Source organism: Gopherus evgoodei, chromosome 2 (genome assembly GCF_007399415.2).
Source record: "Gopherus evgoodei ecotype Sinaloan lineage chromosome 2, rGopEvg1_v1.p, whole genome shotgun sequence".
Classification (NCBI taxonomy): Eukaryota; Metazoa; Chordata; order Testudines; family Testudinidae; genus Gopherus; species Gopherus evgoodei.
The window spans coordinates 91,509,113-91,530,614 of NC_044323.1; the positions used below are offsets into that span (position 1 = coordinate 91,509,113).

Consider the following 21,502-nt stretch of genomic DNA (forward strand, 5'->3'; position numbering starts at 1 on the left):
GGGAAGGGGCGGGGCAAGTGGGTTTGTATGATTAGACAGTTGGCAACCCTCCCCCCCTTTGCCCCTACAGCCAATGGGCGCGCTCATTGCCCGCCGAACGGCCAGTGCCCATATCAGTCACAGCTTTTATCCCGCCCCTTTTCCCCCTCCAAGCAACAAGTATTCACATTCAATGGGTGGATTAGGTTGCGCTGAGACTTCTGAATGCACATGCGCAAGAGGGAGTTGGGGTGGTTGGTTCCCTTCCCTGCCCGACCCCGGCTATCACGTGACCGCGCAGGCGGGCCTGAGGGTGGAATTGTCTCATCTGGCGCGTGCGCAGTGGAGGCGGGCGCTGAAATTCAAAATCCAAAGAGCGGTTTGGGGTGGTGGTTTAGCCACTCCTGGAGCAGCGCGAGAAGGGACGGAGTAGGGGGCGCCGGGCAGTAGCAGCAATGGACCCCTTCACCGAGGTGAGCGGCCGGTCCCCTCCCCCACAGCAAGCAAACGACCGGGGTTGGAACGGCCTCCGTGGGGTGGGGGATCGGGGCGCTGGGATGTCGGACCCCGGGGGGTCTCGGGCAGGGAGGGGGATCGGGGCGGAGGGGGTCGCTGCTGTACGCGAGCTCGGTGTGAATCGATTCTGCCCCCGGCCCCAGCCCAAACCGTTGCTCTTTCAACAGGCTCCTGGGCTGCGAGGTGCCCTGTTGGGGGGTGGCCCTGGCAGTGTCTGGGGATGGGGGGGCGCCTGGTGGAAGATGAGACCCCAACCCCGCTCCAGTTCCAGCTCCAAAGCCGGCGAAGCACAATAAGGTTCCGCCCCTGCTGCTGAAGTGTCATTTCTTGCGCGGTTGGCTGCCTGGCGGTTCGCGTTACACAGCCCGTAAAAACGTGGCTGTCTCAGCGGCGCTGCCGTGTCCCGTGTGCAGGGGGGTGCGACGGGCTTCTCGCTTGGAGCACGGGAGAGACTAGAGGCAATCGGGCAGGGCGCCCCCGCGTAGCGCCTCTAGCAGATGTAGCCACCCTTGTGGAGCGTCTCCTTTTCCTGACTTTATCATGTGGTCAAGGCGGCTGCTGCTTCTAAGATGATTGTTAGACGTGGCTGCTCTTTAGGTGACGTGTGGCTTCTAAATACAAAATGTAAAGTCAAGGTGAACTGAGTGAGGTGGCTACAATTGATCTAAACTTGCTACTTACAGAAAATAAAGCATGTGAAGAATTGTTCTCCTAACTCCAAAGAGATGACACTGAGGTACCAATGTGGAGCTGACTTGTATGGGTTGTTAATATGTTGTACTGAACACTAATGGCCTCAAGAAGTCCAATTTACCCTTTTTTAACCCCAAACCTTTGACACTCTTATCAATTATATATAAATTCAAATTGAATGCAGATTATCAGATTTTCTATGATAAAATTTGAAATCTTAGCTGAAACTGGTCTAAACAGTTTGTGTACTGATGTAACTGAAGTTTAAAAACGAATTCTATATTGCTTTTAGTTAAATTATCACACACCCCCCCAACACTCTTAAACTGGTTGAAGAGTATCTGAATGTTTTACAGAGATTCAATTTAAATGATTGAAGAGAGCCTGCACAAAGAAGTAGCACTCGTTTAATTAAATTGGAACAGAAACAATAGTTCTGCCTTTAGTTTATGTTAAAACTGAGTCCATCTAGTCTCTATGTATGTAACGCTTGTTATATATAAACAACTTAACGTTGCTTCCTTAATTGGTAGTGAGTGACCTGATGAGACTTGTCTTAAATTCCTTTTCAAGTCCAAACTAGTGAACTGAGTTTAAAATTGTTTTGCATGCTGGGAAGTATTCCAATATGCACACAATCTTGTTCATAATTGAATTTTGAGAAGTACAAGCTGGAGCTGTTAGGTTGTTCCTTAGAGTAAACTTTAGTCAAATATTTCACAATACTAACGGGTATCTCTCCAGGGCTTCAAAAGAGAAGCGTCCTTCCAGTAACAACTTTTTGGAGGAACTGATTCCATTATTTCTGGAAAGGAGTATGATATGCTAGTATTGGTCAGCCGTCAAGCCTAACACAACTTTCCTTGAACTAAAATTAAATACCAAGCACCATCTGTTTACTATTTTAGTTATATTAGTTGTATAATAATATATCTCTTGATAAGCCATAGGCTATGTCTACAGTGTACCTTACAACAGCACAGCTGTGCTACTGTAAGATACTCAGTGTAGCTGCTCTTTGTTGGCAGGAGACAACTCTCCTGCTGACAAAATAAAATCACCCCCAGTGAGGGTAGGTTTGTTGGCTGGAGAGTGTCTCCCACTGACAAATTGTTGTCCACACTGGCGCTTTCCATCGGTAAAACTTTGGTTGGCCAGGGTGTGTTTTTGTTTTTGTTTTTTTCCCCTACACTCCTGACCGACAAAAGCTTTTTACTGATGAAAGTGCAGTGTAGCCTTAAGATACAAAAACTAATACAATCTTGACTTCTGAATGTCAGCTAACAATTTATCACTATGTCTCATCTACACTACAGACCTATATCAATATAAGTACGTCACTCAAGGGTGTGAAAAATCCACACCCCTGAGCGACACGGTTATGCCAACCAATCCCCCTGTATAGATAGTGCAATGTTGGCAGGAGAGCTGCTCCTCCTGACATAGCTATCACCTCTGTCCCATGGGCTTAGAGTGTCTTCATTGAAGTGCTACAGTGGCACAGTTACGCCTGTGCAGTACTCTAAATGTAGACATGCTCTTAACGATGTTAGCTGTGTAGGTGAGAAATGAGATGACTTGGAGCCCTACACTTGTATGCACCTTTAAGATACGATAATAGATCATGCATGGACTATGTACACATTTAGTTTGTTATATATTTAGGAAGTATGTTTTTATAGCAAGTACTAAAAACTGCAAACATTCTAATTAAACTTATAGCCCTTGGCAAAACCCTTACACAACACGGTAAGACTATCTTCTTTCCCTCCCCCCTCCTTCTCTTCCCCTGCGCTCCTCAAATGCCAGTGGGCTTCAAAACTGAGGCCATGTCTACATCTAAAATTTTGCAGCGCTGGTTGTTACAGCTGTATTAGTACAGCTGCATAGGGCCAGCGCTGCAGAGTGGCCACACTTACAGCAACCAGCGCTGCAAGTGGTGTTAGATGTGGCCACACTGCAGCGCTGTTGGGCGGCTTCAAGGGGGGTTCGGGGAACGCGAGAGCAAACCGGGAAAGGAGACCAGCTTCGCCGCGGTTTGCTCTCGCGTTCCCCGAACCACCCTGCAAACCGCAGGGAAGGAGACCTGCTTGCTCGGGGGTTCGGGGAACGAGAGAGCAAACCGGGAAAGGAGACCAGCTTCGCCGCGGTTTGCTCTCGCGTTCCCCGAACCACCCTGCAAACCACAGGGAAGGAGACCTGCTTGCTCGGGGTTCCGGGAACGAGAGAGCAAACCGGGAAAGGAGACCAGCTTCGCCGCGGTTTGCTCTCACGTTCCCCGAACCACCCTGCAAACCGCAGGGAAGGAGACCTGCTTGCTCGGGGTTCCGGGAACGAGAGAGCAAGCCGGGGAAGGAGACCAGCTTGATTACCAGAGGCTTCCTCCTTCCACGGAGGTCAAGAAAAGCGCTGGTAAGTGTCTACATTGGATCACCAGCGCTGGATCCTCTACACCCGAGACAAAACGGGAGTACGGCCAGCGCTGCAAATGGAGTTGCAGCGCTGGTGATGCCCTGCAGATGTGTACACCTTCAAAGTTGCAGCGCTGTAACTCCCTCACCAGCGCTGCAACTTTCTGATGTAGACAAGCCCTCATTCTAACAGACACTTCAAAGTGTGGCTTATTCATCAAGTGTGTAAGAGCAGAATTTGAGTTATGACTATTACTTGGAAAACTTGAGCATGCTGTAAACCAGTAAAAGTTTGAGTTCAACAATGGGGCTGCACATTCCTTTAAAATGACATCCTAGCTGCAGCAACTGAAACTTCACTCAAACTGGGCTAACGGAACAGAATGGAATGTGGATGTGTATTTGAATAACTCTGCGTGTCCCACTGTACACGTGCTATTTAACTATTCCTTTGCTGCATATTTATTACTTAGTCTCTGCATCTGAAAACTTTCTCACACATGCATGGTTCCTTGTGCACTTCACTTTTTTGTGGGGGAAGTGGGGTAGCGCAAGGGAACAGGGAGGAGTCCAAAACTGACATGCAGTTTGTCAGCACAGGCACTCCTGGCTTCATGTAGTTTTCCAGAGTCCTCCCTTGTTAGTTACAGAAATTTAGAGTCAGCGTTTTGCTTTCGCACAGAACTGCTGAGATTGACATTCCATTAGTCATACAACAAGAACATAAGAATGGCCATACGGGGTCAAACCAGTGGTTCATATAGCCCAGTATCCTGTCCTCTGACATTGGCCTGTGCCAGGTGCTTCAAAGGGAACGAACAGAAAACAGGGCAGTTATCAAGTGTTCCATCCCCTCTCACCCAGTCTGGCAGTCAGAGGCTTGGGGATACCCTAAGCATGGCATTGCATCCCTGACCATCTTAGCTAATGGTCGTCGATGGACATATCTGCCATAAACTTATCTAATTTTTCTTTTGACCCCAATTATACTTTTATCAGAGGGGTAGCCGTGTTAGTCTGGATCTGTAAAAGCAGCAAAGAATCCTGTGGCAACTTATAGACTAACAGACATTTTGGAGCGACCTGGTTAGGTCCTGTGATGGTGTTGCTGGTGTAGATATGTGGGCAGAGTTGGCATCGAGGTTTGTTGCATGGCTTGGTTCCTGAGCTAGAGTTACTATGGTGCAGTGTGCAGTTACTGGTGAGAATATGTTTCAGATTGGCAGGTTGTCTGTGGGCGAAGACTGGCCTGCCACCCAAGGCTTGTGAAAGTGTGGGATCATTGTCCAGGATGGGTTGTAGATCCCTGATGATGCGTTGGAGGGGTTTTAGCTGGGGACTGTATGTGATGGCCAGTGGAGTCCTGTTGATTTCTTTCTTGGGTTTGTTTTGCAGTAGGAGGTTTCTGGGTACATGTCTGGCTCTGTTGATCTGTTTCCTTATTTCCTCGTGCGGGTATTGTAGTTTTGAGAATGCTTGGTGGAGATTTTGTAGGTGTTGGTCTCTGTCTGAGGGGTTAATGCAGATGCGGTTGTACCTCAGTGCTTGGCTGTAAACCGACCGCTATGCCTACCTTCATGCCTCCAGGTTCCGTCCCGGGCACATCACACGATCCACTGTCTACAGCCAAGCACTGAGGTACAACCGCATCTGCTCTAACTCCTCAGACAGAGATCAACACCTACAAAATCTCCACCAAGTCAGCTCTGCCCACTTATTTACACCAGCGACACCATCACAGAACCTAACCAGATCAGCCACGCCATCACCGGTTCATTCACCTGCACATCCACCAATGTAATATACACCATCATATGCCAGCAATGCCCCTCTGGTATGTACATCGGCCAAACTGGACAGTCTCTACGGAAAAGGATAAATGGACACAAATCAGATATTCGGAATGGCAATATACAAAACCTTTAGGAGAATACTTCAACCTCCTTGGCCACACTATAGCAGACCTTAAGGTGGCCATCCTGCAGCAAAAAAACTTCAGGACCAGACTTCAAAGAGAAACTGCTGAGCTTCAGTTCATCTGCAAATTTGACACCATCAGCTCATGATTAAACGAAGACTGTGAATGGCTTGCCAACTACAGAACCAGTTTCTCCTCCCTTGGTTTTCACACCTCAACTGCTAGAACAGGGCCTCATCCTTCCTGATTGAACTAACCTCATTATTTCTAGCTTGCTTGCATATATATACCTGCCCCTGGAAATTTCCACTACATGCATCTGACGAAGTGAGTATTCACTCACGAAAGCTCATGCTCCAAAACATCTGTTAGTCTACAAGGTGCCACAGGATTCTTTGCTAATTATACTTTTGGCCTTCACAACGTGCCCTGGCAACAAGTTTCAGGTTGATTATCAGGGTGGATAAAAATCAATGATTTAAAAAGAAATGGATTTTTTAATTTTAAATTGAAATTTTTTGATTTAAATAGGATTTTTTTTATTTTTTTTATTTTTTTTTACAAAATGCTTTTTTGAGGAAAAAACCTGTCTAAAGATAGTTTTAATTAAGCTATATTGTAGCTCAAAGATAGTTCCTCATAGAATAGGGATTATACATTCTAATTCCAAGTATGAGACAATATATTTATGTAATGTTTAAGAAAAGTTTTGTAACTGAGTTCCAATAGTTCATGGATTAGGGAACCAATCTTATGAGGTTCCAGGGGCTTCTGTATAGATTATTTAGGTTAATCTTTCTATCTACCCAATGGGACTTAGTGCTGAGTCTAGAAGATACCATCAGAGGCCTTGTCTACACCACAAAGTTGCAGCGCTGGTGAGGGAGTTATAGCGCTGCAACTTAGGAGGTGTACACATCTGCAAGGCATCACCAGCGCTGCAACTCCCTGTTTGCAGCGCTGGCCATACACCCGTTGAAACTCGGGTGTAGAGGATCCAGCGCTGGTGATCCAGCGCTGGTCATCAGGTGTAAACACTCACCAGCGTTTTTCTTGACCTCCGTGGAATAAACAGGTATCCCAGCATACCAGAGGAAGCCTCTCTGGTAATCAAGCAGGTCTCCTTCCCCGCGGTTTGTGGGGGGGTTCGGGGAACGCGACAGCACACCGCGGGGAAGGAGATCTGCTTGCACGGGGGTTCAAAAAACACCGGAGCAAACCGCTGGGAAGGAGACCTGCTTGCACGGGGGTTCGGGGAACGCGAGAACAAACCGCGGGGAAGGAGACCTGCTGGGGGGGGGTGTTCGGGGAACACTGGAGCAAACCGCGGAGAAGGAGACCTGCTTCCCTGCGGTTTGCTCTTGCGTTCCCCTAACCCCCCTTGAAGCCGCCCAACAGCGCTGCAGTGTGGCCACATCTAACACCACTTGCAGCGCTGGTTGCTGTAAGTGTGACCACTCTGCAGCGCTGGCCCTATACAGCTGTACTAATACAGCTGTAACAACCAGCGCTGCAAAATTGTAGATGTAGACATACCCAGAGATGCTTAGTTTGCAGTTCTCAAACTGTGGATTTGTGTCTCCAAAGATAACATGCTTGTTAACAGCAAAAATGTTTTTAAATAAATATATAGAGGTGAGAAATAACAGACCTCAACCCTATTGTTCCTCTGCAAATTTGTGTACACAGAGTCAATCATTTACCTCTCTAAAAGTGCAGAGTTTCAGAAAATTCAAAGTATAGAAGATTGTTGGGGGTGGAATAGATCTGGACAAGGAGAAGAAGTCTGGAGGTAAATGTGAGAAGGGAGGGACAGGCAGTAGAAACAAAAGTGAAACTGTTTGAGCAGCATATTCCAGAAGTCTTTCTGAGGGTATGGCTACACTTGAAACTTCAAAGCGCTGCCGCAGGAGCGCTTTGAAGTGTGAGTGTAGTCGCAGTGCCAGCGCTGGGAGAGAGCTCTCCCAGCGCTACACGTAAACCACATCGTCATGACGCTTTACAGCGCTGTATCTTGCAGCGCTCAGGGGAGTGTTTTTTTCACACCCCTGAGTGAGAAAGTTGCAGCGCTGTAAAGCGCCAGTGTAGCCATGGTCTGAGTGTAGCCTTCATTGATTTGAGATCTACCATACCATTCTCAAACTAGAGAGGAAAACCTTTAATGGCAGCAGGCCCTAAAAGAGACCCAGTTTGGGTCGTCTCTATCTCTGAGTTGTGAAGAATATGTATTAAGGTTATAACAATCAACAAGAATGCACTTTTATTTAGCAATCCATGATTAAATCGCGTCTTCCTGACTAGTGATTTAAATCACTATTTAAATCAAATTCCCCCTGTTGACTATGCATTGAGTGAAGAAGTACTTCATTTTGTTTGTTTTTAAACCTGCTGCTTATTAATTTCACTGGGTGTGAACCCTGGTTCTTGTATTACATGGAGGGGTAAATAACACTTCCTTATTCACTTTCTCAACATTATTATTGATTTTTATGAATCTCTATTAACCCCCCCTTAATTGTCTCTCTCTCTCTCTCTCTCTTTTTTTTTTTTCCTCCCCCAAGATGAAAAATCCCAGTCTTTTTACTCTCCTCATATGGAAGATGTTCCATACCACTAATCACTTTTGTTGTTAAGTTGAGGGCGATCAGAACTGTACGCAGTATTCAAAGTGTGGGCATATCATGCATTTATATAACGGCATTATGATATTTTCTATCTTATTATCAGTCTCTTTCCTAATAGTTCCTAACATTCTTCTAGCTCTTTTGACTGCTGCTGCACATTGAGCAGATGAAACTTTGTCTAAGAATCTGATGTGTTTTAGACAGTTAAAGTCTGAAATTTATATTTGACTGCTGTGACTCAGGGAGGATAATGGGTTACACAGCTCACAGAATTTAACTGCTTAGCGCTGTGTTGTGGTGATAGCACAAAGTGCTGCCTTTTCAAAGTGAACTAGAACTTTCTTAACTGACTTTTTTTTTAATCTCAAAGTGCTTAAGTTAGCGCAAAGGAGTTTGTCACATTTAAAAATTGATTAAATCAAGCAGTACTGTATTCCTTAAAGTATTTGTATTAGCTATTGCTTAAGTAGTACTTGAAGACAGAGTAACTCCAAATATCACTTGTTACAACTTCTAAACCAGGGGTTCTCAAACTGGGGGTTGCAAGCTGTCAACCTCCATCCCAAACCCCGCTTTGCCTTCAGCATTTACAATGGTGTTAAATATATAAACAAGTGTTTTTTAATTTATAAGGGTGGTCGCTTTCAGAGGCTTGCTATGTGAAAGGGGTCACCAGTACAATAGTTTGAGAAACACTTTTTTCATTGAAGTGATTTATACGTAATGGAGTAGGTCAGTACGCCCAAAATGGCATGTGAACTATAACAATTAGATCAGTGGATCAGAAGAAATATCCCATATATTTGGGGATGTAACTGATATATCTTTGTTTAAATCTTTCTTCTTTTAAATGGAATACTTATGTCAGTATAAAGATAAATATTGTGATGGTGTGGTTTTTTGTTTTTTGCCATCTAAGCATGGAAGTACAGATTTCTTTTTAATGACATCCTCTGCATCCATGACATCTTCAAAATGCTCTTCTTTCATCCCTCTAATCCCTACATCCCTTTGGCCATACTCACTTCAGAACCTGTTAATGGTGCACCTCAGTCAGCTAGAAGGGTTGCTGTAGAGCAGGGGTCGGCAACCTCTGGCACACAGCTCACCAAGGTAAGCACCCTGGCGGGCTGGACCAGTTTGTTTATCTACCGCATCGGCAGTTTTGGCCGATTGTTGCTCCCACTGGCCGCGATTTGCAGTCCCAGGCCAATGGGGGAAGCCGCAGCCAGCACATCCCTCCCCCATGCCACTTTCCGCCTCCCCCATTGGCCTGGGACTGCAAACCGCGGCCAGTGGGAGCCGCGATCAGCTAAAACTGCGAACGCGGCAGATAAACTGGTCCAGCCTGCCAGAGTGCTTACCCTGGCGAGCTGTGTGCCAGAGGTTGCCAACCCCTGCTGTAGAGAATGCACATCTGCAATGTAGCTGGCATGTACACCAATTTTGGCAACTTGGTTTAAAAAACCCCAAACTAACCAAAAAGTTGACTGTTTTTAGAAATGCTACTGTCACCTGGCAGTTTAGAAGTCAGTTGTCACTAATTCACTATTTGTCACTGTCATTACTTATGAATTTCTTTATTTAGAAGGATAGTGTAATTAGTAAGCTTACAACAGCTGAAAGATGTACAGTCTTTTGTTTCCATAGTGGGAATCTTTTTTGTGTAGGACAGCGGTCCCCAATCTTTTCAGCATCACACCTCTTCATACTCCTGTCCATATCTCCTCCTCACACCTGTCTGTGGATCCTGGGGAGATTCTGTGGCCGGGCGTAAGGGGGCTGTGGCCATAGATAGGGGTGAGTCTGGGGCCAGAACTGGAGCTGTGGCCAGGGATTGAGGCTGGGGGCAGGGCCGGGGCTGATTGTGGAGCCATGGCCAGGCCGCAGTCAGGGGCTGAGGCTGGGGGCGGTGTTGGGAGCTGTGGCTGTGGCCGTGGCCAGAGCAGAGCTGCGAGCGCAGTGGGGCTGGGTGGTGCTCTCTCCGCATCTTCCATGGGGTCCCGCTGCACTCCCTGAACGTTCCTCTGTGCCCCCTTGCGGGGCACACCTGACAGTTTGGGGGCCTCTGGCATAGGACATTAGAAACATGTAACTGAGAACTTACTGTAAAAATTCAGTGTTTCAGTAATTTATACTTTATTAGTAAAATGTGTTTCCACTAGAATACTGAAGTATGTAACAATCTGCCTTTCTAAATATTTAGAAACTTCTTGAACGAACCCGTGCCAGGCGAGAGAACTTGCAGAAGAAAATGGCTGAACGACCCACAGCAGGAATGAGGCCCACGATGCAGACAAAGAGAACTAGAGAACCTTTGTCAGAAACTAGTAACCAGTCACCTTTGCCCAGTGAAGAAGGTATCTTGCATAGGCCTAGTACAGAAATAAAAAACCTCTTGAAAAATCATATGGCTCACTGTTTCTATGTGAAAATGCCCATTTACTTCTTTTGACACATACTACTTTGACTAAAAAAATGCTACTTTTTAGCACCAAAGTTTAACCCTCTTCTTTCTAAACTCAGCAGTAAGGGATGCTGTTGCCTGCCTTTTTAATTAGGTCCAAAATGTTACTAGCCTCTAAACTGGTAGCAAATGTCTTGCAGATGACTAAATGTAGTGCCCACTTAGCAGTGATTTGTTTAAACTATTATGAAAGTCACTCTCCTTAGTTAGTAATACTGAAACACATTTTGGGAATGCAGAGTTTAAAGGGACAATCAAGATTTGATGATGGACATAAAGACTGGGGAGCTATTCTTCCCCCGCCTTTCTTTCTTTTTTTTTTTTTTCCTCCCCTTAAAGGAACACTTACATAAGACATAGGGGAGGGCTTAAAAATTGAAATGCTGTTTTGGAAAGATGGAGTATTTCAGTGCTTTTAACTGCAGGCTGTGGAGATGATGGCTGATAACTGACTGGTTCAAATACTTTTAACTTTTACAGTGAAACCTAGTACAAAGCCGTCCCCATCAAAAAGGCTCTGTCCTGACAGCATGGAGGTTCCCGTTTCTAGTTCAGAGAATAGACAGCCAGTTAATTCAACGTCCATGAAACATCTTCCTACTGAGATGGCTGAACAGCCACAAGCAACTACAAAAAACAGGGCTCCCTCAGTTCAGCCTGTTCCACTGCTTGTTGAGAAGGAAGAGCAGAACTTGAAATCTGAGGTACCTGTAGCCCTTACAGTCAAAACACGTATGCAGAAACTGGCACAACAGCGACGTTGCTGGGATGATAATGGTATGTCCCACTTCATATAATTTAAAAATTAAACCATTTGTCGTGATGGTGTAAGTAAGCGCTAGAGAACTTTTTTTCTCAGTGACTGTTCCTTATACAAGATTTCTTTAAATTTCTGACTTTTTATTTTTTTTTGTAATATGAATACTGTGGGAAAAGAAATGGGTGCCCCAAAAAATGGGAAGTCATTGAGAATACATCTGTACACTCTACCAAACCCTGTCTGATTTTTACATCATTGTTAACGTGGTGTAATCAGTTTTTAGAAATTTAACATTTCTTGGGTTCTAGTGAAATAATCAGGGTTGCCCGGGGGGGGGGCAAGTGGGGCACGAGAGTTCTTTGGGGCCCCTGGAGCAGGGCCCTTCGCTCTCTCCGGGGGCCCCAGAAAACTCTCGTGGAGCCTGGGCCCCCGGAGCTGCTTCTGCTGCTGCTCGTCTTCACTGGTGGGGAGTCCTTCCGCTCCGAGGCTGAAGGATCCCTCCCGCCACCGAATTACCGCCGAAGCAGGACCCGCCACCGAAGTGCAGCCGGGTCTTTGGCAATAATTCGGCGGCGAGGGGCCCTTCCATTCCGGGACCCACCGCCGAAGTGCCCCGAAGACCCGCGGTAGGGGCGCCCCACCACCGAATTACCACCAAAGACCCGGCTGCACTTTGGTGGCGGGTCCCGCTTCGGCGGTAATTCAGCAGTGGGGGGGCCCCACTGCAGGTCTTCGGGGCACTTCAGTGGCAGGTCTCGGAGTGGAAGGACCCCCCGCCGCTGAAGCGGGGGCCCCTCGCTGCCAAAGACCCCAGGCTCCTGGAGTCCTGGGCGGCCCTGGAAATAATCTGCCATTGTCTTTGCAAAATAACCTAACAATTGTAATTGAGTTGCATAAGAACTTTATTTTGACAAAAGGTGGACTCTTTCTAGTGTCTTCTTTCAAAAAGTGCGTGCAGCTCTTAACTACTTGTCTTAATTTTCAGATCCATCTGAAAGTTCTCCCCTACCTCCACTCCTGTCAAAAGAACAGGCTGTTTCCCCACCCAAACAGCCATCTCTCGCAAGTGATACCCCAGTTGGGAGAAAAGGCCGTTTAGCTAACCTTGCTGCTACAATTGGTTCCTGGGAAAATGATCTAAGTCATCCATCTGCAAAGCGAAACAATACACAAGAACAGCCTGGCACTACTTGTTTATCCAAATTGTCCACTACAAGTGAAGCATCTGCTCGAATCAATAGCGGCAGTGTAAAGCAGGAAGCTGCATCCTGTTCTCAAAGGGCTGTTGAGGTATCTGTAAATAAATCAGCAACCTCTAAGATATTGGTGAGTGATCAAATTTAACAACTAACCTGATGTCTTTTTTTTGTGGGATGGATGTTACCCTTACATGTCTAATCTGAATGTTAGTGACAAATGATCATGACCATTTTAAAATGAATAACCTTAATTATTTCTTGTTTATTATTTCAATCTTAATACCGTTGATCTGACACTTAAAAGGTTATCATAAGCTCTTTTCATTGCAAAAATTAAGATGGACCATATGAGCAAGAGAAGGGAGCAATGGCTTCTGAATGTATGTGAATTGCACTCCTTTTTAGTCATCAATAGGGATTTATAAGAGTGGCACGCTCCCTGAGTAAATTAGCAGGCAGGAATTATGAGGGTCTGGCTTTTAGAAATCAATTGTTCATGTGGTTGATTGCAAGTCTCAACTGTAAATGTAAACATTTTTATAAAATTCAAGTCAGACATCTGAAAGTAGTAGCATCTGTTATGAAAATTATCCCATTCATGAACTTGCAGTGTTCCACTGAATTTAGAATTAAGGATACACATATTCTTTAATATTAGTCTAACAGGTGGCAAATTATGTAATCCAATATGGAAAAACTTATATATTGGATTTAAGGGCATCGTGTAATTGTTTTGCCTTTTCTGTTGTTCTCTTGGGAAATAAGAGTGTTCAGATTTCAAACAGTGCTATGTGCCACATTTCTTCATCTAGCTTTTTCTGGGTGAGTGAAGAATGTGTGGTCTTCCCATTTAATTAAGATCATCGCCAAATGTATATTTATTTTTCTCTTTAGGGACCAAATTACTTAGCAAAATCCTCTAGAGTAACCAGTCCCAGTCCGAAGGAACCTGAGGTACCACAACTATTAAAGAAGCTCTGCAGCCCCCAGAAAACAGAGGAACTTAAGCCAATCTTAGCCCAGCCAGTTCAGTCCAAAGAAGAGCCAATCAAAAGAACACATGTGCAACTTGAACATAAGGATAAGCCTACAACACCAGGTAAGTGACCTATTTTTTAAAGCAGTGAGTGATATAGTTGCTTTTTAACCATTACCTTCAGTTTTAAATTTAACTTATTGTAAATGTTTCGAACAAACTGTACTAATCTTTTTTCCTTGAGGTCTAAAACTACCTTTTTAGCTAATGCTGGTCTATACCATGTAATGGTTAGCTGTTCATATTTTGAATTTCTTGTAAATTTTTACTAATAGAATTCTAATCAAGCATCCTAGTAATAATTTAAGAGAACTGTTAGGGGGCTTATTCCTTCACCGTCTTACTTCCCTGGTCCTTCTTGCATGAACAGAGAGCAACAATACCCGAAGGCCAAAGGCACAAACAATTCAATGTTTATTGGGGTGAACTTCCAGCAAGCATGATTCCAGTTTCCTTCCTTAGTGTCCCCCTTCCCAGCTCTGACACCACAGAGCCTTGCCTGTGTCCCTGTTCCTGTTCCCATCCCCTGTTCCTATTTTCCCCTTTTAACAAGACATGATTTTAATTCCCCCCATCCCCAGTCCCTGTCCCATTTCCCTCCCACTCCCCCTTCCTGATTGACTGCAGACTATATAGTAAAACCTGAGTTTTGCTTAGCTATTCCTTAACCAATCATTTTACTGAAATTTAACTAACCAATCCTAACATATTGTAACATGGTTATTTAACCAATTATATTCCACCACCTTCATTGGTTTACACCCAACAAAATTAATTATACAGCAGACAGAAACAATTACAGAACCAGACAGAGCCCATGCAAATAAACATACAAAACAATACAGAAGTGAGGATTTCATAACTACATCTATACAGACATAAGGGTTTTCCAGCTGTGTCTATTGATAAGTGAATTCTTGCTAGACAGGATGCTATTAAACTAAGTTTCCTTTTACGTCTTCTAGGCTCTTCCCTTTCTCTGGACGTGATAGGAATATCAGGACAGGATTGTATTCCTAATAGCACCTTATTTCAATGTGACTAGTTTGGAATGTGAGGATGTGACCATATACTTCCCAGTTTATGGCTGCCTAACTACATCTTAGCTGAAGGCCTTAGCCTATCCAAGTAAAAGAAGGCCATTACAGAGACGGACAGTGATTTTTGATTTTTTTTTTTTTTTTTTAAATACCTCAATAACTAGCTAAGTGATAAGAATACACCTAAATTCTTAAAGTATAGGCCTTTGCACACAGGCCTGAATATCTATATCTTAACAAGTACTTCTATAAATATAACTTCCATATTCCCATCTTTCTCTGAACATAGTTTTGGTATCTCTCACTGAAACCATTTTAAGTTCTGAACTAACTTCTTTATACATAAAGAATATTTCAATCCCTTTAAAACCAGGTGTCACAATTTTGGTGTTTTTGAACCCTCCCCATGGTCTACTGAAGGAATACTCTGCTCTCTCAGGCCTCTAGCAGTTTCCACTCTGGGTAGGGATCAACATCCCTTTCCCTTCTGACCAGGGGTTTAGGCTTACAGCACCTTTGACTGTTGGGATCATAATGAATTGAATCAGTTCAAGCTGGCCTTTTATACCCCAAATTCTTTCTTTGTCTCCTGTGTCTTTTGAGCCTGTCCTGAACCAGTATATGCAAACCACCCCAAGGGATGGTACTTTTCTGGAGCTGTTTATAGTCCCAGTCACTGCAAGAATTACCCCTACTGTTTCTAGTTTTTGGATGAGCTGCAGTAACCGTTCACTGTGAGTAGAACATAATCTCTGGCCTGCAACTATACATATTAACTTTATGACGATTATACAATACTCTCCAAAGATACTGCATATGGTTGTGCTATGTCACACTAACCAACTTGGTACATTTAAAGTGATTTGCAAATTATTAAATCCTATAGGTTCTCGCTGCACATGAACCAAAGAGGTGTTCGCTAGATATCTTACATAGGAGTTACAGCATGAAACTTTCATCCATTTCTCAGTTTCTAAAGATGTGTGTAATGTTTGGATTTTTATGAGAGCACTTCTAGTGACTCTTAATGATGTGACACTAGAAGATTAGGGAAGACTACTTGAAAGTAATCAAACAGTCTCATGTGCCTAGTTGATCAGCCTTACAAAGAACTAAGCTGGACTGGCGAAACTGAACTTTATTTCTTTTTTTTTTTTTTTTAAAGGGTAGCTCTACAGTTTTGCTTCACTAAGTTTCTCTTTCCAAGACTCACTTAGAGTAGAAGACAAATCTATGCTATTATACTCACCTTACTTTAAAATAGCATTGTTAAATGCCAAGCAGCTTCTCCACCTTCTATTTCTCAGCCACTTTGTACTGACTTGTAAGTGAGATCTGGTTCTGGAGAGAGTAGGTGAGGAACCAAGCCATTTTAACTATCAGTTGATGGACCTTTGCACTGAGAGACATCTCTCACTCTAAACTTTGATTTGCACTGCTGTAATGTCCATTCATCTTCTGTTTGGAGAAAGAGCAACAATTACATGCTGAACATGTTCAAAAGATAGTGGAGTATGGTATGCAAAACATTGAAGGCTTTACAAGAAAGCAGCTAATATGATTATGGTCTAAAAATTAAGTGTGTGACTCTTACAAAGCTAAAACCATTGTTTTTTGTAGGGGGATCAGGAATCAAACCCTTTCTGGAACGTTTTGGAGAACGCCTTCAAGAGCATAACACTCAAAGTCCTACTACAACTACTACTGGATACAGAACACCTATTATTACCCCAAACACAAAGACAATCCAGGAAAGACTTTTCAAACAGAATGAAACATCCTCCACTGCCAGTCTAGCACAACAGCTCAAGCAGGTATGGTTTGCTAAATTTTAATAGTTTTACTTATAATCTTCAGGAATGTTTCTTAATGCTCTAAAACTGCCTAGGGATTAAAAAACAACAACAGCAAAAAAGTTTATAACATACACACACAAAGATATATAATATATATAATGTTCTTGTATATTTCTCTTATGCTTAGGAACGTGAAAAGGAACTTGCTTGTATTCGTGGCCGGTTTGACAAGGGCAGTCTGTGGAGTGCTGAGAGAGGTGAAAATTCAAAAAGCAAACATCCAGAAATTAAAATGGTAATATATGTCAGTGTATTTTGACGTGTCCATCTATAAATTGTCAGGGAACCCAGAACACATAGATAATCATGTAAATGTACAATAATCTATATTAATCTTTGCTTGGAGACAAACACATATAGGCCTGTACAAGACTTTATTCCAAACAGTTTATATAATACTAGAGTACCTTTCCTTTTCCTTTTTCTCCAAGAACCATAACTGTTTGTTTAAAGGGAAGGGGAAAAGATAGTATGAGCTTATCAACTTTATGATGATATGCTTTGAATTTAGCACTTTCTTACACGCTACAAAATCTTTACGTTGTTTCTTTCAAGTACTTTAAAAAAGTTGAGTGTATGCGCTCTTGAGTATATTATATCTGCCAATATTTTAAAGGAAAATATTCAATCTTCACTTTCATTTATTGTTTAAATTCTAATAGTATCTCAACAGTAGGTTTGCCTCACCTTCAAGCTAGGTGCTATTTTGCAATGTTAAAAATTTGCCCTTCTGGATATATAGTTTATTAAAAAAAAACACCCTTCTCTCCATAGAATCTGACTTGCTGGGTTATTGCATCTGAGTAGGAGCCTCATAGCTGTAACTTTTATCTTCTAGTCTTTCAAAATAAGACTGATATTTTTATAAAATTTGTTTTGAGTCAGTAATAAGGTTGTGCCTCGAATGTTCAAATATCAACTAGTTCATTTAGTTTTCAAGCCACAAGTTATAGTACATTCTGAGACTGACTTTAATGTAATTTTTTCTTCTTCAGGAAAGCCAAGCTCAAGCTAGTTCAAAACAGCTCACTAGTTCAGATACTATTTCGCTTGTAGCAGCAGAAAAGACCACAGCATCTGAGATACCAGTAAAATCTCTCTCCTCAGAATCTTCAGGTGAGAACAATCCTTCTTGAACTGATATGATTAATATTGGTGTAAAAGGTTCTGTGTTCATACTTTTGTTACAGGTTGGCATACCTGGTTGTGTCTGCAATATCTTTATTCAGGCCTAACATTATGAACATTTGGGACTCTTAGCCCAGGTTAGAACTGGGCATAATGTATAGGCATACCACTTCCCCATGTGCTACCAATGCATCTTGATCCTGACATGTAACATCACTGTACTTCCAGTTCTAGGCTTCTTTAACAGACTGTCAACAGATAATGACATTTCTGATACAGGCAGATTTGAACTAAAATCATAAAACCTGACTGTAAAATATTAATCTGACATTTGTGTATGTAGGGAGTGGAGACAGTATGTGTGAGGGCTGTAACTACCCACACTGGAATAATAAAACTGGAGTAACCCAACTGGGTGTAAGCCTTCCTGACTTCTGAGAAGCATCCATCCCCTTTCCTTCAGTGTGATAGGCATCATGAAGCAGCCAAGTGTCTGTCACCATAGGGGGAAGGAGGAGGAGCAATAACAGAGGGCTCCCTGAATCTGGCAGGATCTGGGAGGCTTATAGGACACTCCACCAAATACTTAACAGTCAGGGAATGAGAACCTAGGTGCCCTGCCCCATAGAGGAAAAAGGGACAGAGTCCCCCTTACCACCCTTGTGCGTAGAGATGCTGGGCTGGCTCTGCACACCCAAACACAGCTGTTGAGGGCCAGGTGGTCTTCTGCCCTAGTTTCTTTGTAGTGAAGTGACTCCTATGTCTTCCTTTGGAGTAGAGTGGAAGTCTGTCAGTACTGTTTCCATCCAAGTGTCTCTCTATTCATGAAGTAGGGGAGGGAGTCTTCCCCAGTGTTCCATGAGGTTCAAAATATTTCTTATTTAAAATTTTAAAATCAAAACAAAAGAAACTTACAGTACTATTTTGTCATTTATTCTTTTCTTCCACTTGTAGGTTTATGGACTTCTTAAGAATTAGAAATCAGACACAGTGCATAGTTCTGACCGTACCTGCAGTAATTTTACCTTACTTTTTTTTAAACTTTCTAGATGCTTCAAAATGTGAAGAGACTGAAAAACTCAGTCCTCTGAAGACCACGTTGCTAAAGAATCCATTAAAAGTAATATCTGTCTCAAAGCTTGAGCAATTTACAGAGAATGAGAATGGTTTGTAACACTTCGTTAGCTAGTCCTAAATGAGCATGATCACTATTATTTTGTCCAACAAAACATCAATTTCCTGCAAATTAAGTAGGCTTCTAGTTCAGCAAGTGTCTTTTGCTATCAAAGCATATATTTGAGATCAAATTCACATAAATATTCCTGGGTTTCTTTAATTATTTTATCATAATTGGACAATAGAAATATATTGTGATATTCAGGCTTCAAAGGAACATAAGAAGACTTTTGCTTATGAACTTATTGCAATGAAAAAATAACTGGTCCTACAGTGGTGAAACACTCATTTAATTTTAAGACCTTAATTCAAAGTTGGGATTTGTTTGCTAAGTGCATCTTTAACTGATTTCAAATGCCAATACTTCATGTAGTTATAGAAATAAGCAAGTACAGAACTACTTGGAAAATATTACTGCCTCTTCTATTTATTACTTCCTCTTCTGTTTTAATAAAGATCAGTGCTTTAAATGTACTACAGGTATGCTCATAAGTAATCTTGGGATCTCTGACTTTTCAGATGCAGTATGTGAAATTGAGATGAGTGTGAATGATAAAATGAATAGCTCAAAGGTAATAAATGACATCTTTGATGAAGTTCTTCAAGAGGATGGACTAGACATAGAAAAACTAAAGAAAGAAATGCGTATAAACCTGGAAGCTGAGAGTGATGATGAGCAGGAAGAGTCACTGAATATTTCATCAATGTCTCTGCTAACTCCGTTAGCAGAGTCTGTTGGTGTTGTAAGTCCAGAGGTAAGAACAGATATTAAATACAGGAATCTACAATTTGACTGTACACCAATAATGCTATTTCACAAATATTTGTATTTTGTATTGTGGTCCCTGAACAAATATGAATAAAATGTGAGACTTTTCTGTTCAGTCAGTGAAAAACTTATGTTCTGGTCCTCCACATTCTCACCAAAATCCCTCCAATTTAAGCCACTGTGCCGAAACACTGTTAAAATAGCATGCAATCCTGTTTAACCTCTTTTCATAAGAGAAGCATCATATGCCTTGGGCAGTATGACTATCCCCACTTATTCCATGACCTAATCACTGATGCAGAATTTTTTTCCACTGGGTTTGCTTGCTAGCTTTAACACTCCCACACTCTGAGATCTCCTTGAAATAAACAGCGTCAGTTTGAAAGTTTTAACTCAGTACCTACTATTCACTGCTGATACAGCGAAGGCAAGGGGAAAATAGTAGTTATCCTAAACTCTTTCCCTCCCTTTCTATTTTAGCATACTTCATCCATGATAAACTGTGCTCTGTGGCTTGAAAGAGGTGCACGCCAGCTTCTTTATTTTTCCTATGACTGTCAGAGCTGCAGTTCCCCTGGTACTTGCCCTTCTGTGGTGGTGTGGGTGTGGTTGAGGGTCAACTAAATCACTCTGGCAACATTGTAGCAACTGTCTGCCGCCCCTCAGCAGTTTAACAGCTGCTGTTTTATGCATGAAGTGGCTGCATTTCAGGAATATAAAGCTTTCCTTTCACTTCTTAACTTTCATTTCTTCATAACAATCAACTTTGGAAATGGAACAGCTGAAAGATTATTGATGTTTCTACTTCTTGTTTTCTAAAGAAGTGATAGGGCTTTGCAGATCAGAGGGACAAACCAATATGTTAATCTGCTTTTTTCATCTGCACTTCATACTGAACCCTGGATTTCCTCAAACTTTCATCTAGTGAAATCACTGTCTAGTGGTGAAAGAACCATAACAAACATTTTGGCAAATCTTCCTGCTGTTATGTGATTCTGGGGTTATTGCTTACAAGATAGCTGCAGCTTGGTGTTTGCTTAAATAACAAAAATGAACAAAAATGTGAAGAAAGATTACACTCTTTTATATAGGGTTTAAAAATACAACTAGAAAAGGAATGTTTTGACTCACTGCTTCCAAGAAGTTATTGTTAAATTACATTACCAGTCAAATACTTGTCTTTCCTTGGAGATGATGTTTCTATCTTGAAGTCTTTACTTAGCCAGAACTCCCATTAATGTCATTGGGAACAGTGGCTGCATAAGGATAGCTGATTCTCATTCTTGGCCATCAGTCAGAATCTAGTAAATTGTTTCTGGTCCTATATACAGTGCCATCTCGTAGAATAAAATATAACAGAACTAATTATGCAATAAGATACTACTTCATCATCTTCCCTTAAGATATTTTAAGGGTTTGTGTTTCCTGCTAGTGGATCTCAACTTAATGTCAAGCTGACAGCATCGTGTTCTTAAAGACTAACTTTATGTTCAAGTTTCAACCCACCTGTCAAAGTACCAAAAGGGATGGCAGGGAACAATCAATTAAACTGTCATTGTATATCCTAAGAGTATTTGCAAAGTACAGTTTAAGTAGTTCTTCTGACTTTTATGGAAATTGTAAATATAGGTAAGGGGTTGCTTACTCAAATGGAATGCATGGGAAGAGTAAATAAGGGTGGAGAGAGAAGTAAAGGTGGGGGAGCAGAATAAGCCACATTTAACTGGGCAGTTATTTATGATCCATAACTCTCTATTTTTTTTTCCAGGTTTTTGTTTCCCCTAGTAGGTCAGTTGCTGAGAGCAGCAGTATAAGTGATGAAAGTCCAAAGTCTGGCAAATTCCAAAGGACGCGGGTCCCTGGTGCAGAATCTGGAGACAGTATTGGCTCCTTGTCAGAAGATCACAACCTTTTATATAGGTAACAAATT

General features: G+C 42.5%; 1 protein-coding gene across 4 annotated transcripts in view; it reads left to right on the top strand.

Moving 5' to 3' along the window:
* Positions 1-243: 243 nt before the first annotated feature.
* Positions 244-21,502, top strand: part of ANLN (anillin actin binding protein) — a 56,929-nt gene continuing 35,670 nt past the window's right edge. The window contains exons 1-12 of one of the 4 annotated variants that reach the window (XM_030551360.1): positions 244-452; positions 1,179-1,231; positions 10,348-10,501; positions 11,089-11,385; positions 12,354-12,694; positions 13,462-13,666; positions 16,264-16,457; positions 16,627-16,734; positions 17,495-17,615; positions 18,677-18,793; positions 19,323-19,558; positions 21,341-21,492. In XM_030551360.1, coding sequence (XP_030407220.1) covers positions 10,396-10,501; positions 11,089-11,385; positions 12,354-12,694; positions 13,462-13,666; positions 16,264-16,457; positions 16,627-16,734; positions 17,495-17,615; positions 18,677-18,793; positions 19,323-19,558; positions 21,341-21,492 — 1,877 coding nt within the window. In that variant the 5' untranslated portion in view covers positions 244-452; positions 1,179-1,231; positions 10,348-10,395. The remainder of the gene's footprint in view (positions 453-1,178; positions 1,232-10,347; positions 10,502-11,088; positions 11,386-12,353; positions 12,695-13,461; positions 13,667-16,263; positions 16,458-16,626; positions 16,735-17,494; positions 17,616-18,676; positions 18,794-19,322; positions 19,559-21,340; positions 21,493-21,502) is intronic. The other 3 variants (XM_030551358.1, XM_030551359.1, XM_030551361.1) reach the window with 3 other exon arrangements.